This window comes from Notolabrus celidotus, chromosome 16 (genome assembly GCF_009762535.1).
Source record: "Notolabrus celidotus isolate fNotCel1 chromosome 16, fNotCel1.pri, whole genome shotgun sequence".
In the NCBI taxonomy this organism is placed as follows: domain Eukaryota; kingdom Metazoa; phylum Chordata; class Actinopteri; order Labriformes; family Labridae; genus Notolabrus; species Notolabrus celidotus.
This window is the reverse complement of record NC_048287.1, coordinates 21055069-21071099: the sequence shown is the minus strand read 5'-3', so window position 1 is coordinate 21071099 and position 16031 is coordinate 21055069. Positions and strand designations below refer to the sequence as shown.

The window sequence follows — 16031 nt, the reverse complement described above, 5'->3', positions numbered from 1 at the left end:
GGTGTCTCCTAAAACAAGCAGCATTATAAGAGGCTTTGAAGAATGCACCACCAAGAAAATTATCTCTGCCTCTCTCTGTTTTTGGCTCCCTGTGCTCTCCATATCTCAAAGACTGAGTGTGTTTTCATGTTGCCAGGATAGCAGCTGCTCAGAACATCTGGTGGTGGCTTTCAGGGAGCACAGTGGGAGATGGGAAGAGAGTGACAGAGCCGCGGTTGGTACCCTTGAGATGTCGGCCCCTGAGGCAGGCAGGCAGGGTGGCATGGAGTGACAAGCGTGTTAGCACTGTGGCCGCTCTCCAGGAGACAGGCAGGGGCTTAACCTTGGAAATAGTCGAGGCCTGCTGTGGGCGGCGGTGGGTTGCAGGGGAGCAGGGCGGTATCACACAAGGTTTGTCAAAGGATTGGAGGTGAAGAAACGAAGGGTAAACCAGGCATCTTTTCAAATTTTTATATCGATTTCACCATACAAACAAAAAGAAGCTCTGAAAAACGTCAGAGAGACGGGTAAAGAGCAGGGAAGAAAAATGTGAGCAGAGGGGCTGCGTAAGGAAAGACGAGAGGAAGGAGCAGGGCTTATTCACACAAATCTGTCTCATGCATTTGAAATGTGTTGTCCCTCAGTATTTGCCTTTCACATCTGCATGAACAGCCAAAGGGGATATCACGGAACGCTTTGTCAAGAATTCTGCCAAACTGACAACGGCACCTCTTTAACCACGCAGACCCACTTTGTGCCCTGCAGGAGGCAGCATGAATGAGGACTTCTTCAACCGTTCAGTGCCAGTTTCTCTTTTCTGTTTGCTCATTCTTTTGCTTCTGTCTGTGGCTTCTCTCAGGTGTGTTTGCACTCCTCCAAGCTTATGCCTTCCTGCAGTACCTGAAGGACCGGCTGACCAGACAGGAGTTCCAGACACTTTTCTTCCTCGGGGTCTCCCTTGCTGCAGGAGTGGTCTTCCTCACTGTGATCTACCTCACATACACAGGTCTGTTCACCTCATACTTGGTTTAACTGTCATTGAAACAACATCTTACTTACTTGTTATGTCCTAGAGCTTAAAAAAATCCTTAATTAACTTCTCAAATAAGATGGTTAAAAGATTATTTCTGGAAACATAATCGTATTTACTCCATTATGAGACAGAAATCCTCCAAACCTTGTTTTTTTCTTGTCTATCTCTATAAATGATCTTCTGCTTTAAAACTTAAAGTCATACAAAATAAACATATTATATAAATGATCTTAGACTCTGAAAAAATATTACAGTGTTCTGACATTTAGAATCTAATTTAAGTGAAGAAAACAATCAATAGATTTATTTAGCGTAAGCAATTATCATTATTTGCAACTAATATTATTGCCTGGCAGTTAATCAATAAATGTATTACCAAGCATACACAAAGAGATAATCCAACAAAGAGAAGGCAGAAAGCAATTTAAATTGATATGGAATTGCAATCCTCTGTTGGTTAATGGATTTATTATCTTTCAGTGGTAGCCCGTCACAGCTGTTGATGTTATATAAGTTTACCTGGCTATATGCAGTGTTTTTATTAAAACTCATTACAGCCAAAATTTTAAAAAAGCTGATAATTAGTCGATTAGATGAGCTTTTAGTCAAAATATTCTTCTAAATGTCAACACATTTAATGTGAACTTCCTCTCTGCTCTGTAATTGCAAATCCACAATCAATTAAACAAGCAGCTATAATGTAAAATAGTCTGTACATGCTCAAGCCAAGCGCCAAGCCTCTGCAAAATAAGATCTATAGTAACTGTGTCTGTTTTATTTTCATGGTTTAATCTTAACCATCAGTGTCAAAGTAACTCTTCACTCTATAACTGATAGGACTTAATATACTAATAGTAAGGCTTAGTACAATACAAGAAGACTAGAGGGATGTTTTTGACTTTATTTTAAGTGGGGTGGTACAAGATATTTGTCAATGGTGAGTGTATTTCCCGCAAGAGATGGTGGTCAGCTTGGCCCCTACCTTGAGAACCTGTGTGGATGCTAGGCTAAGAATCATCAATCATACCACGTAATTCGGCTCATTTTAAAGCCCCAGTAAAGAATTTTTTTAGATGGTTAAAAAAAAAAACACACTGATATTAATGTCTTTGTATGACCTACAAAAGTAAACAAGATATTGAGCATAAAAACGGATTATTTCGATGTAGTTATTTACTGTATCAAAAATCTCTGACAGGGGGAGGACAAAATGATTTGCTTAACTTGGGAAAAACAGGCTTTTTAAAAGCCTTTTTCATGGCAAATATTCTTTACAAGTGACACATTTAGTTTTTAAAAGACAACAGGACAAGATTTATCGTTAAAAACACATACAGGACAAAATCAGCAAAAATATGAGATATACCACTTTGTCCACAGGGGGCGCCAAAGTTCACATAAACCTCACAGGAGCTTAAGAAGAGTTAGACCCAAACATTGACAGAAGTGTACGCTCTATTTAGAAAAATATCCGTGACTAAAAGATAACCAAACAAAAAAAATGAGATTTGGACAGAAACAATGATGTGCTGTTTACTGAGAGCACTAGAGGACATCTTTATGAACTAAAGTTAAAGGGGCAGAATGAGACCCAACATACCAATGGAGAGAGGGGAGAAACTTCTGCAGTAACTGGAGAGCAGAAGAGATCCCAAGTTACCTGGTGGTGCAGATGTGTAAGCTGTGCCAGAGAGCTCCTGCTGTCATGAGTGGGACATGATAACAACGGTATTTCAGGGCCTTTCTGAGTCAGAGGATACCATTGGCTCACAAACAGTTGCGATCTGCATCACTCACCATCCAAAGTTCCCTGCATCACAAAGTGACACTGTTTTTCCAACTTTCTTCAATTTTTTGAAGTTAAATTCCGAAAACCAAGGAAACCAAATGGAAGTATTGTAAATGTTTGTCCTCACATCGTTTTTGGATTGCATAATGGCACAACCCATAGCCCACAATATATGTTTACCTTATCCAAATACACTGCGTTAGTCCAGCTTCTATGCTGACCCTCACATGATTTCTAATCAAAGGGCCCAAGCTGAGTGGGATCACCTTTGGGTAAATACACCTACTATTGACAAGTACCTCATACAACCCCACCTCAACCGAACTGTCTCTTTAATATTTTCAAACCCATCTGTCTGATTCTTTTTTTAGCACAGTGTTTTGAATTTTTTTCTGAATTTGGCCGAGATTTGCCTGACAACTAGCCGCTTGTGCAAAGATCAGTTGATTTGATTTTGATGTGGATCCAGAGCTGGGATTTGAGCCATGTTACATTTTATTTGTCTTTTAAGCCAAAAGTTAGTGTGTTTGCACACTATCCCTCCATGGTTTGACCTGCAGGCCCTCCCCTGTGAGCTGAAAATCCTGGTTTAGTTTGTCTGAAAACGAAACCTGGAAGGAAAGTGACAAACAAAAATAAAAGATATAGATGTTGGAGCTTTTAAAGTTGGAGAACAGTTGAGCATTGAGGGAGGATTGATGAACCTCTATATGTGCTCTTTTGGACTGCCCTGGTTGAACCCTGGTGCTCACAGCCGGCTGACTGACCTTTGTCCACGTTAATGTTTTCTTTTTCTCAGCCTGGGCTTTTGGCCATAGTGCAGGCCTAAAAGTTTAAGACCTTTCAAATGTTGCCTTCTTCTTATTTATTGATTTTGGCTCTTTCCTGCAGTAGTGTTAAGTTTGTAACCAACATGCTCAGAATCTTGACCTATCCACGAAACAACCATAGCTCACCACCTTGTTTTAAAAGCCCCTACTGTGGGATGATTTTCGCACAAAAACAGAAGCCATTTTAAGACACCTTTTTACAGCATCACTTCGGCTTTGCTCGCCTTATCTAGTGCTGTATTACTTCAGACTGCTCCCGAGAAAGCTATTATATTTTAATGTGTAAGAAGAGAGCTTACCTCCCCCTCAGGCTGTGTATGCACACATTTCTGCTGTGTGTAATGAGCCTTTATAAAGAATGTGACTGTTTTTACCCAACATCACATTTTGGATTCTTAGCTTGAGATAGGAAACAGATTATTTACTTTCCCCTAACCAACAATGTGACACTCTGTCACTCCAGATTATGTTAGAAAAGGCAGCCCAGCCTTTTTTGCCCCGTGTAAAAAGATGATGGCATGTTTCATCCACAGTAATATTGGTGGCCTCAGATTTGTTGCTGGCCTGCTGATTGCCCATTGTGTGGGTGCAAAGTCCAGCCTTGTGAGAGGCCTGACTCCAGATGGATGTAGACTAAATTTTTTGATCTGCCAGACGTTTCAAATGAGCACTGGGGGTGACGTTTGTGTTTTGCCAGTTTTTCTGTGAAAACTGTGCGTGATGTGCTTTGGTCTCTCTGATTTTTTCATCCTCTGAATTCTCTGCACCAGAGTAGCTGGTAGGATTCTTCAGCCTCTTCAACATAAAGCCAAATATTGATCGGTAAAATAAGTGTCAGCCTTAAATTTCGACTCTGAACTATCTCCTTCATCTTACTTTTTCTGCATTTCCACTTTTTTGACGGCTGTGGTTCAGCGCTTTGTGACATCTTTTTTTTAAAATGCTCTATTTTTTATGATGTTGACAGTGATTATGTCATTATTATGACGCCTATTTGGCACAGCCTCTTTAAAAGGAGCATCAAAGGACACGGTGCAGACATATGCTGGTAAAAACACATCACATTATTTCAAATAATACTTCTGTTAGTGCTGTCTGTGCACACGTGTGCGTGAATGGCTGTGAGAGCCTCTAGGCAGCAGTTCAGAGCTGAAATGTATTCCAGATCAAAGCCTCCCCAAAATAAGACGTCTGCTCGCATGCATTTAATGCCCTGTGCAGTCTCATTTGCAGCTTAAATGGTTTCAGTTACATTTGTAAACAAGTCAATTCCAGTAATTAAGTGCCGTCAATAGAGTACATTTCCAGCTTTGACACATACTCTTATGAGGCTTTTTGTTGGGTTTGAACTGAAGATGGCAGAAATCTGTTTGTACTGTTTAATGGCTCTGATTCGTATGAAACTTCTCAGACTTTTAGCTGTAAAGGAAGAGGCTAAGGCCTTCTTCAGAGTATGAACTGCTTGAGTTGCTTCCATCAGCCTTGTCTCTCCTACAAATAAGGCTGTAAACAACCTATTATCAAAATGTCAAAAGTCAGCTTTATTGGAGAGGATGAAGAGGCATATGATCTCATATAGATTATAATTGATACACAAATAAAAAAAACAATCTAATCACTCTTTAGCTAACATACTGTTAGCCATAATCATACAGGAGTGGTTTCTTGGGTTAAGCTTTTAGAAAATGACTGATTTACAATGAAAACTGGTCATGAAGTAACATTGGACCTGCTGGTAGTTGTTTGCACAGACAGACAGACAGACAGACAGACACACACACACACACACACACTCACAAGCAAACACACACACACACACACACACACACTAGGGCTGAACGATTTTGGAAAATAATCAAATTGCGATTATTTTCCTTAATATTGCGATTGCGATTTAGTATACGATTATTTTTTCAAGCTCCTCTTCATGTATTTTTCAACAAACACAAGTAATAAATCAATCTGTATTATAATAAACAATATCAGATTTATTATACACAAACTGTTCTTTCTCATAGGCTAGACTTCTGTTAAGATAAAGGCAAATGAAGCATGAATTAATATGAAAGACGGTTTATTTATCTACTTCAATTACAGTTGGAAACTTACTAAATACTTTGACTTGCAGTCTTGTAAGCGTTCACCACAACTAATTAACAAAATTCTGCCAAACAAGTGTTTTCAGTTTGAAGCATGTTTGGATGTGAACCAGCCGACTGAAGGTGTTGCTCACAGCGGAGACGCTCAGCTGGGGGCTGCGGCTGAGTGACAGGTCTCTTTTTTTTCTTCGCTGCCAGACTGATTCTGACCCGGTTGCGCTCCTGGCTGACACCTGACCACGTAAACATGCTTATTTTTCTCAATAAGAACCAGTAGACAGAAAACTGGACACTGTGAGTCTTAAATATGATTCTGTTCAGTTGTCCTGTTGCAGTAAATCCACATGTTGTCTGGGTCTTCACTGATTCTGCGTCTGCGGAGATTATTTCTAAGCCTGCTCCACATGTTGATATTCAGCGTGTTGATTACTTTGTACGTCCCAATATGATCGGTTCTTCTGCTGAGGCCATTTTTAACAAAACAACAAATCAAAACTTAGCGTGGCTTAAGTTGTTTTCTTCATCCCCCGCTCACGTGTCTCGTTCTTCTGAGTTTTTTCGCCGTCGGCAAATCAGCTGAAAGGCGCATTACGGCCACCTACTGCATGCATGTCACGTAAGGCTGCGTCTGTGTACATGAAACTTTCTTTCTTTTTTTTTTAATCGCAGCCTTTGCAATTTGATAATTGCATTCTATTACATTGCGATGTCGGTTTGAATTCGATTAATCGTTCAGCCCTAACACACACACACACACACACACACACACACACACACACACACACACACACACACACACACACTCACAAGCAAACACACAAAGGAGGGAGAAAATCATACTGGAATATATCACTGCTTACATTCAAAACTGTTGCTTAATTTACATTCAGACACCAGCAGAGCAGAGAGGAGGCAGATGAGCAGAAATAAGAGAGGGAGATGGCACAAGAGGAAATATTTCCTGCCACCTGATGTTATTAGTAATTAACATACCTTATCTGCAGCCAATGTAATTCATGGCAACTTTTTTTCCCAACATGATATCAGCAGAGACTCTAATTAAGAGCTGTGTAGGTGACCTCATTTAACAAATAGCTGTCCCTGACAAAACTTCAGAATAAAAGCATTGTGTGAAAACTGGAGGTGTCTCTAAAAACTCCTAATTGTTTCTTTTTCGTCTCAAGTACTCGTTGTTGTAGAAAAGTTTTCTGGACTAAAACTTTTGTGGGTTCAAGGGTTTAGAAAAAGTAGATGCATGTTCATACATTATGCAACATATTTACATTTTATTCTTACAAGGAATTTAAAAACTGTAGTGTAAACATCTCTAGTATTATCCTCAGGCAGTCTTTCCTACACATCCTTACTGCCCTGTGGGTCAGCAAGTGTTATATATTCAAGCTGCACAGTTGGGTTGAGTTTTCCTGGTAAATTATTACAGTTTGTTGAAACAAAGAATCAGATGATAAAGTTTTAAAGTGAAACTTTCCTGGGATTTACAACCTTATCGTGTTTGTTTGACATCATAATTTTTATACTCCTAGGTCAGGCTGAGTAGTCTAAGGTTTGTATGAAAGCATTAACAGACAGAATTTATACATTTCTCTATTGATTGTTTTCTCTTTCTCCAGGATACATTGCTCCGTGGAGTGGTCGTTTCTACTCCCTCTGGGACACCGGGTAAGCTCTGCTGACCTTCACACTCTCTCTATCGATGAAACACTTGTTCAATCGAGTGCATGTGTGTGTTTTCCAAGACAGCTATAAACCTCCTGCACCATCCCAGTGGGAAAAGGGAGCAGCACAGACTCTATGTTGAGCTATTGTCTTACTTCCAAATTGCAGCAGGCACCCTGTGTTCTCCAAATGCACTGCAACGTGTTTGCTATTTCAGCACAGCCAATCAATTCTCCCCCCGTTTGCTGACTGAAGCAGTATGGGAGGGTTTTCTTTTCTTCCTCTGGAGGCTGAGACTAATTCCTTAATGCACTGTGTGTTTTCTCTTTTCCAGCTGTAATCACAAAACACTTAAGATAGAAATATTTAAAATCTTATAGAAACTGCTGCTGTGTCAAAGCCCAGAGTGAATAGAGGGAGCACACGGCTGAGAAAAAACACTAACAGCAACAAAGAGAATACAACTCATCACTAATGCTAGATTTGTTCATATTGTACCATAAGCATTCTGGGGAGATAAATTATCTTTTGCTACTCATAATTCAGAAGTTAATCAGGAGGATCTATTGTATAATTTGTCTCAACACTCCCAATGCGCTAAACGCAACATTTATCACATCCTGTCTGTCTCCCCCTCCCTTTCTTTTCTCTCCTCTCTGCCTCCAGCTACGCTAAGATCCACATCCCCATCATCGCCTCCGTGTCAGAGCACAGCCGACAACATGGTCTCCTTCTTCTTTGACCTCCACATCCTGGTCTGCACGTCCCAGCAGGCCTCTGGTTCTGCATCAAGAACATCAATGACGAGCGAGTGTTTGGTAGGCGGATTTTAGACCACTGTTTGTCTGTTTAAAAGTCGACTAAAAGTTAGGTAGAGTCAGCGTTTCCATTTGGCGAGCGCCATCATTGGGCTCATAAGGCCTCTTCAGAAACCAGTGGGTGATGTCTCTGAGACTGCATCCATGTTTTAAACAGCCTAACAGCCAAATTCCACCAGATCTGAGTCCAATTTGTCTCTGAACCGTCACGGCGTCAGAGTTGATAGCTTTCTATTCTAGTCAATCTATTTACTTCCACTGGCTCCACTCCATTGCGTATCAGGCTGCGTCTCTGATCCGGCACGCCTGATACACAAGACTTCTATTTTGCTGGATGCTGGAGCACGACATATCAATCTCAATAGAGCAGATCAAGCGGGACAGGAAGTCAGGCACCAAAACAAAATTAAAACATCCGGTAATTTTCAGAATAAAATACTCCATGTTGTCGCTGGATCCTGTTTTACTTAACTATAACAACAACAAACCGTCATGATGAGCAGAGCCAGGCCTTGAGTTAACAGGTCAGAGGTTTTCAGAGGCCAATAAAGACAACATGGATGAGGAGAGGAGTCAGATAATCATTGATTCTGTAATTACCGCTTAAAACCCGGTCTTGTGACTCCAGCTGTCCAGTGGATCGGTGACGGACCGGACGAGCATGCTGTAGTCAAGCACTTACTGGAGCTGAAAGCACCAACATTTGTGAGAAGCTTCATTGAGCTGCAAGCAAGCCTAGAGCCAAATCTGTATTCAGTCAGCTTTGCAACTGGGCTGGCTCTTAACATTTAACACCAATCAGACAAACTCTTTCAATATAGTCACGACAACACTTAACCAAATGAGACCTTTGTTGTGTTCTGAGTGTTCTCCACTGCTTGATTTTTTTTTAGCTCCAGTCCAACTGGTAACCCGTTTTAACCTTTACACTTTCCAACGTAACACTTGTGATTCGTAGTAAATTCCCCACTTCGTCATTTCATGAACTCAGGTTTTTATCTTTTAACTTTCTCATGAAAGAAGCATATATTAAATGACACTGTTGGTGTTTTTTGTGCTGATGCTTCAACCTGAAGAGTTTCATGTCTGTCTCAGCCTTGGCAGTGCTCCAGCCATCAGTCACTGAGCATTGTCTATGGAGGAAACTAATGGGCCTCCCACTTCACAACTCCATTTTTCTAATTCCCCATTTGTTAGCGTAAGTGGATAGTCCTTTAATGGCTAATTGTTCCGTTTTTACTGTCATTTATCTAATTGATTATGATTAACAATCAGAATGTGTTAAGAGTTTATCACAGTCCAGTTAAAACAGTGCTGATATGATGATGCACTTAAAGCTTTCTATTTGAGTGTGAAAAACTGACTTTCTTTAAAAACAGCTCAAACCAAACTTTACTGTAGGAGTCTGACGGCAAGGATCAAGGGCAGAGAACCTTTGAGCGCTGGACTCAGTCCTTCAGCGCTCTCTTTCTTCCTCGGACTTAATCAGCCTATTACAGCTATTGATTAGCCATGCACCTGTTGAGCAGAGTTCGCCCCTTTCCAAGGACGGAGAGCAGCCGTTGCTTCCTCCATTCAGGGTTAGACTTCTGCAGAGCCAACATGGACTGAATACGCTGCTGTAGTCTAACAACTCAATTCCTCTTTTTCATGTCTTATCGCCTTCTCTCACTCTCTGCCCTATTTCCTGCCTCCTTAACATTCACACTGTCTCTCTCCTTGTCTGACCTTTATCTACTATGTGTCTCCTCCCCTCCACCCCTCATCCACCCACCGCTGTCTTTCTCTATTACCTTACAGTGGCCCTGTACGCCATCAGCGCCGTCTATTTTGCCGTGTGATGGTGCGCTTAATGTTGACACTGACTCCAGTGGTGTGCATGCTGTCTGCGGTGGCTTTCTCCAGTGTCTTTGAGCACTACATGGGAGATGACACCAAGAGGGAAAAAACCCCCTGCTGAAGACAGCAGCGACGAGGATGACAAGAGGAATTCTGGGAATCTATATGACAAGGTCAAGACAAGACAGAATATTTGACAAAATCATCACTGACATTTCCAGAACTTTTGTCCTGTAGTATTTTTTTTCCTACTATTACTTCAGAGCTTGATCTTATTTCTGTGACATGCCCACATTTTAACCTTTTCCCTACAGCAAACACGAACAGACGAAAACAGCAGACACTGATAAGTCTAGCTGAGTCTCTCATTGACCTAACACACCTTTTCAGAGGTGTTGCGTGTTCGTCAGCTCCCCTCCCTCAATCCCAGCAGTCTTGTTCACCAGTTTTCATAAGCTGTGATCCAACTGTGATTCAGATGCAACTGTTTTAAGCAGTAACCGTCATTTTAGCTGTCTGGCTTTGTTGAATTTTCATAATCCAAAAAGCCAAACTGTGGCTTTGTCTATTCCAGTCTGCTTCATAATGGCACCAGTACATTAGCAACCCACAAATGTGTATCCTGTTGAGGTGCTGCTGAAATAACATTTTGGCTTGCATCAATTTTATCAAATCCACAAATGCTACTGAAGTGACGTGTTTAAGCCATTATGCAGTTTGACAGTCTGTTACACATGCATTACAAATAATGCAGTTATAGACATTTTGGCTCGACTTGTAGGCTTTGCCTTTAATAGAAGCTGTCGCTTAAGTGCTTTATGGAACAAAAAAATGCATAGAATTGTCAAATCCCATTTCTGTTGTTGATAAGACCTCAGTCTAAAAAATAATGATGGAGCAGTGAGGTGGACAGACATGCCAAAATGGGAAACAAAGGTTCATGAATACATTAATATGCTTCTTAATGTACCTAAAATATGAATTATAGGCATGAATTCATTTATACTCTTTGCAAAATATTAATTAACAAATCAAATACATTTGCATTAATAAGAATTTAAACATAATAAGACAATCAGCTGAGTACCTAAGAGAAATGGAACATTAACGTGAATAAAAATGGAATCCAAATGTTAGTGAAGGTAAATCAAATCCTAACAGAATCATTAATTCGTCATGAATATATTAAATGGACAGTAGAAGTGTTGATGGACTGTGAAGCCAAAATACTTGGTCCCAGCTAAATGGCTTTATAGGTCACAAGCCCCACCTCCCTCATGTTCATAGAAGGAACATGGGTCAAAGTTTAAAATTGAAAACACGTCAATATGTGTTTTTTCAAGCATGGTTTCTGTGATAAGTGTTACTTCTTATCATGCAGACTTTTGTCCAAGTTTTAATTTTTCCAAGAAGTTTAGGATTACTTTCTTTTTAGATTTTAAAAAGATGATTAACTGAAAGCTCTGCCTTCAATGTGAACTCCTGCAGCGTTCTGTACTGGACTAGCAGAGTAGAGGAGGAACGGCATGGGGAGAAAAAAAAAAAATCAAACACTAACACAAGAGTCGTTGAACTTTCCATAGCCATATTTCTTTTTCAACTGACACAAGAATCTGTCCTGCTGTGGACTGTACAGACCTGAGGGATCTTTAACCTTTAATCAGTAAGTGAGACGGTTTCTGTGGGACACCAGCTCTGTTGCTCCGCCAGTCAGATCCATCTACACATGCCTCAGCTTCTCTAGCGCGATATGTCAGCGCCCATCGAGGCTGAATTATGGCTTCACATCCAACAATGACCAAATTAATGTACAGCCAATGTTTTGAGCTCAGACACAAGTGAATATCATATTACAGCAAGACGGCCACTCCTCTTATATATGTAAATATTTTATAATAAAAACAATGCTAACAACAAATCATGTTCATTGAGATGTTTAGTGTTGGAAGCTCTTTTCTATTACTGATTTTGTTCTATTAATTATTTAATAAATTGTTTACCAATATTAACTTATTCAAGAAGCCCACTAACATCAAAGTGTCTGTACAAATTAGTAAAATATTTATGAATAATGAAAATATCAGCAAGTACATTTCAGTCCTTTACTGGGAATGATGTCATCACACCAGTTTATACTGGTAATATTTCTGTTTTTCAGAAGAAGTTTCAGCTCACAGTTAGACATCCTCTTGTCTGTCCATCAGAAGTGTTATATCCTCCTGATCTACATCAATCTTCACTCCCCTCCAGCCAGAGTTATTAATGCTAGAGCAAATAATTGAAGTTACTGGTGATGAAGAATGTTCTCATTGTGCAGATTTCCTCTGCTGAAGTTGTAAAACGAAATTAAACATCACACAGCATGTGAAAAACTCAGGATGCCTTCATACACATTGCTCAATTAGCTCATTCAACAATTTATCCCGCTTAATAATTAATCTCCCTGGAATGCCACAGACTCTTACCACACTTATTAATAGTGTTTGTCTCCCCCTGCAGGCCGGCAAGGTGCGCAAGCATGTGTCAGAGCAGGAGAAAGCAGAGGAGGGTCTTGGTCCCAACATCAAGTCCATCGTCACCATGCTCATGCTGATGCTGCTGATGATGTTTCGCCGCCACTGCACATGGGTCACCAGCAATGCCTACTCCAGCCCCAGTGTGGTCCTCGCCTCGTACAACCACGACGGGTACCATTTATACACACACACACACACACACACCACACACACACACAAACACAACACACCACACACACAACACACCACACACACAACACACACACACACACACCACACACACACTTTAATTGTAATGTGTTAATGGATGTTATATGAGCATAAGGAGCCAGGCAAAGTCTGTAATAATGGTTCAGAAAGCAAGAGGATTGATTGCTCCACCTTGAATGCAAATGAGCACATGTGTGAGCATGCAGGAACACTGTGGACAGCAGGGGAAAATGGAAAATAATATGCATATTCATAAGAGGATTGGGGGAATATTACGTGCACTTTAATATGATTGCTTTAACTCAGCGTTTCTAGGTCACAGAAAACATCTGTGAACCGTCTCCAAATTCACTAAAAGCTGATATATTATTCTCTCTGAGAATCTTTACCGCCATAATTATTCTCTTTATGCATCAGGGGGAAATATTGAAGGCCAGACTAAATGGTAGACTCAACTTCTCATACATTTATTAATGATGGCACGGCAGCTCTCAGACAATACTTTCACCGTGCTACTTGGAGCAGAGAAGCTGTCATTTTGACACACACACACACACACACACACAGACACATAACTGCACACACTTATGTGATTACCATACCTGCAGTAATTGGTTGCCTGGCTTTATGTCTGCTCCCTCTCCTGGAGGTAAATTAAGGACATAATCGTCAGAGTGTGAGGTGTTTTCTAACCCTGGGTTTATTATGCACGGATGCTCTATTTCCAGCTCCTGTTGCCCTCCTGATTCAACGTATGAACTGAAATATTAATATCCTCCGCAGCCTATTGCCTGTCAATGCCTTTACCTGTCAACCTTTTTTTCGTCTTTTCCTTGTTAGGACACGTAACATCCTGGATGACTTCAGGAGGCTTACTACTGGGCTGAGGCAGAATACAGACGAGCATGCACGCGTCATGTCATGGTGGGACTACGGTTACCAAATAGCTGGCATGGCTAACAGGACCACTCTTGTAGATACAACACATGAACAACAGTCATATAGCACTGGTGATTATTATTATTTTGTATTTATTTCTTCTTCTCCTGTTTGATTCTTTGGCTTTGTTGAAGATACAAATGGTGACAGCTAACTGATGCAGATAAATGTCCTTCAAAGGATGATACATATTGTTTTGTGTCGTATCGTGTCATTAATAATTTCCTCTAGCCACCACCGGGAGACCAGCATACTCTTTTGTGAATTTTTTCATGTCTTTGCCACATTGTGTAAAATAATTGCCGACCTGGCCTGATAAACGTTGTTTGCTTTGACTGCTTCCATTGAATGTACCGTGAAGCAGAAATTCAGTAAATTGCTGTTAGGTTCTGTGACTTTGATTTATTTGTCTCTCTTCCTGCTGGCCAGTCGTAGGGTAATGTCATTGCCTCTCAAGTCTATTTGAGCCCACTACTTTTCTTCTCTTTACCTGCTACCCGTCGTCTCTCCATCATTTGTCCACAGGAAATGTAATCCCAGAGGATGAAGATAGCTCTCTGTTAAATGAGACCTGTGGGTTTTTTTTTAACATTCCTGCACTATGCATCTTGTGAAGTAGAGGACACCTAATTGAAGCTCAACGTTCTGTCATCCTTCACTGCTTGTTTTTTTCAGGTAGGGAAAGCGATGTCATCCAATGAGAGCGCAGCTTACACGATCATGAGGTCTCTGGACGTGGACTACGTGCTGATCATCTTCGGGGGAGTTATCGGCTACTCGGGAGACGATATAAACAAGTTCCTGTGGATGGTGAGGATAGCAGAAGGAGAGCACCCTAAGGACATCAGGGTAAGTGTGAGACAGAAGCACCCGCCCCGTCGTGGTGGCTGTTCTCCAGGAACTCATGTAGCTAGCACTCAAACAGCAGTGAAATCAGTGTTTCCTCTTCACTCTTACATGCACTGACACGCTTTAAAATCTAACTCAAGGACACACCATTTTGGGTCCTTTGTGGTTTTCACAGAAATACTCTTCCTCTTGTTATTAAACTTCCTGAAACATCAAACTCTGTTAGAAGAAAATACACATTTTTTAATGTTCATCATGTTGATGTTAATATTTTTTTTTTGCACTACTCCTTCTCAGCACATTAATGCACATCACATTACTACAAAGCAAACCTAGAAAATACATTTTAGGTCAGGTTTTATTCACCCAAAAAATACTTAATATGCATAGTCAATCAATCAATCAATCATTATTTATATAGAGCCGAATCACAACAAATGTTATCTCAAGATGCTTTTACAAATAGAGCAGGTCTAGACCGTACTCAATGTTATATTATTAACAAAGACCCAACATAAAGACAGGATAAGATCCAGTCCCATCTTACAGACAGGACTCAGTCTGATCTCATCTTAATCCACCATGAGCAGAGCACTTTGCAGCATTTAGCAAGTTACAGTGGCAAGGACAAACTTCCTTTAATAGGCAGAAACCTCGAGCAGAACCAGACTTATATTAGACAGCCTTGATCGAGCTGAGGTTAGAGAGAGAGAGAGAGAGAGAGAGAGACAGACAGGCAGACAGACAGACAGACAGACAGACAGAGAGAGAGAGAGAGAGAGAGAGAGACAGACAGACAGACAGACAGACAGACAGACAGACAGAGAGACAGACAGAGACAGACAGACAGAGAGAGACAGAGAGAGAGACAGACAGAGACAGAGAGAGAGACAGAGAGAGGAGTAGTTGTAGCAGCTGGAGTCTAGCACGTCCACTGCAGAAGGCCATCTACATCAGCGACTCACAGGAACCTACGAGACAAGGGAGCTCCAGAAAGATCTATGGTTATTAACTTTAATGGGACAGGGAGAGTTAAAGTAGGTGATAGGCAGACAGAGAAGAGGGATAGGATCCCAGTGTGTCAGTTCCCCCAGCAGTCTAAGCCTACAGAAACATAACTAAGAGCTGGTCCAAGCCTGAGCCAGTCCTAACTTTAAGCCTTATCAAAAAAGAACGTTTTAAACCTACTCTTAAAAGTAGAGAGGGTGTCTGCCTCCTGGACCATGACTGGTAGATGATTGGTAGAAGGAGAGGTGCCTCAGTGCCTGATAACTGAAGGTGCGACCTCCCATACTATTTTTAGAGACTTCAGGTACGACGAGCAGGCCTGCATGCTGGGTGTGAAGTTTGTGCACTATGAGCTCTTTAAGATACAAAGGTGCCTGACCATTAAGAGCGTTGTAGGTCAGGAGAAGGAATTTAAATTCGATTCTAGATTCTATGCTCACGCCAC

At 40.9% G+C, this 16031-nt stretch overlaps 1 protein-coding gene across 1 annotated transcript in view; it reads left to right on the top strand.

Moving 5' to 3' along the window:
• Positions 1-16031, top strand: part of LOC117827908 (dolichyl-diphosphooligosaccharide--protein glycosyltransferase subunit STT3B-like) — a 129330-nt gene that overhangs the window by 103926 nt on the left and 9373 nt on the right. Inside the window, 12 exon segments of the mRNA XM_034704757.1 lie at positions 839-985; positions 7362-7410; positions 8074-8121; positions 8123-8169; positions 8172-8225; positions 10026-10058; positions 10061-10170; positions 10172-10237; positions 12564-12751; positions 13631-13774; positions 13776-13800; positions 14405-14578. Coding sequence (XP_034560648.1) covers positions 839-985; positions 7362-7410; positions 8074-8121; positions 8123-8169; positions 8172-8225; positions 10026-10058; positions 10061-10170; positions 10172-10237; positions 12564-12751; positions 13631-13774; positions 13776-13800; positions 14405-14578 — 1085 coding nt within the window.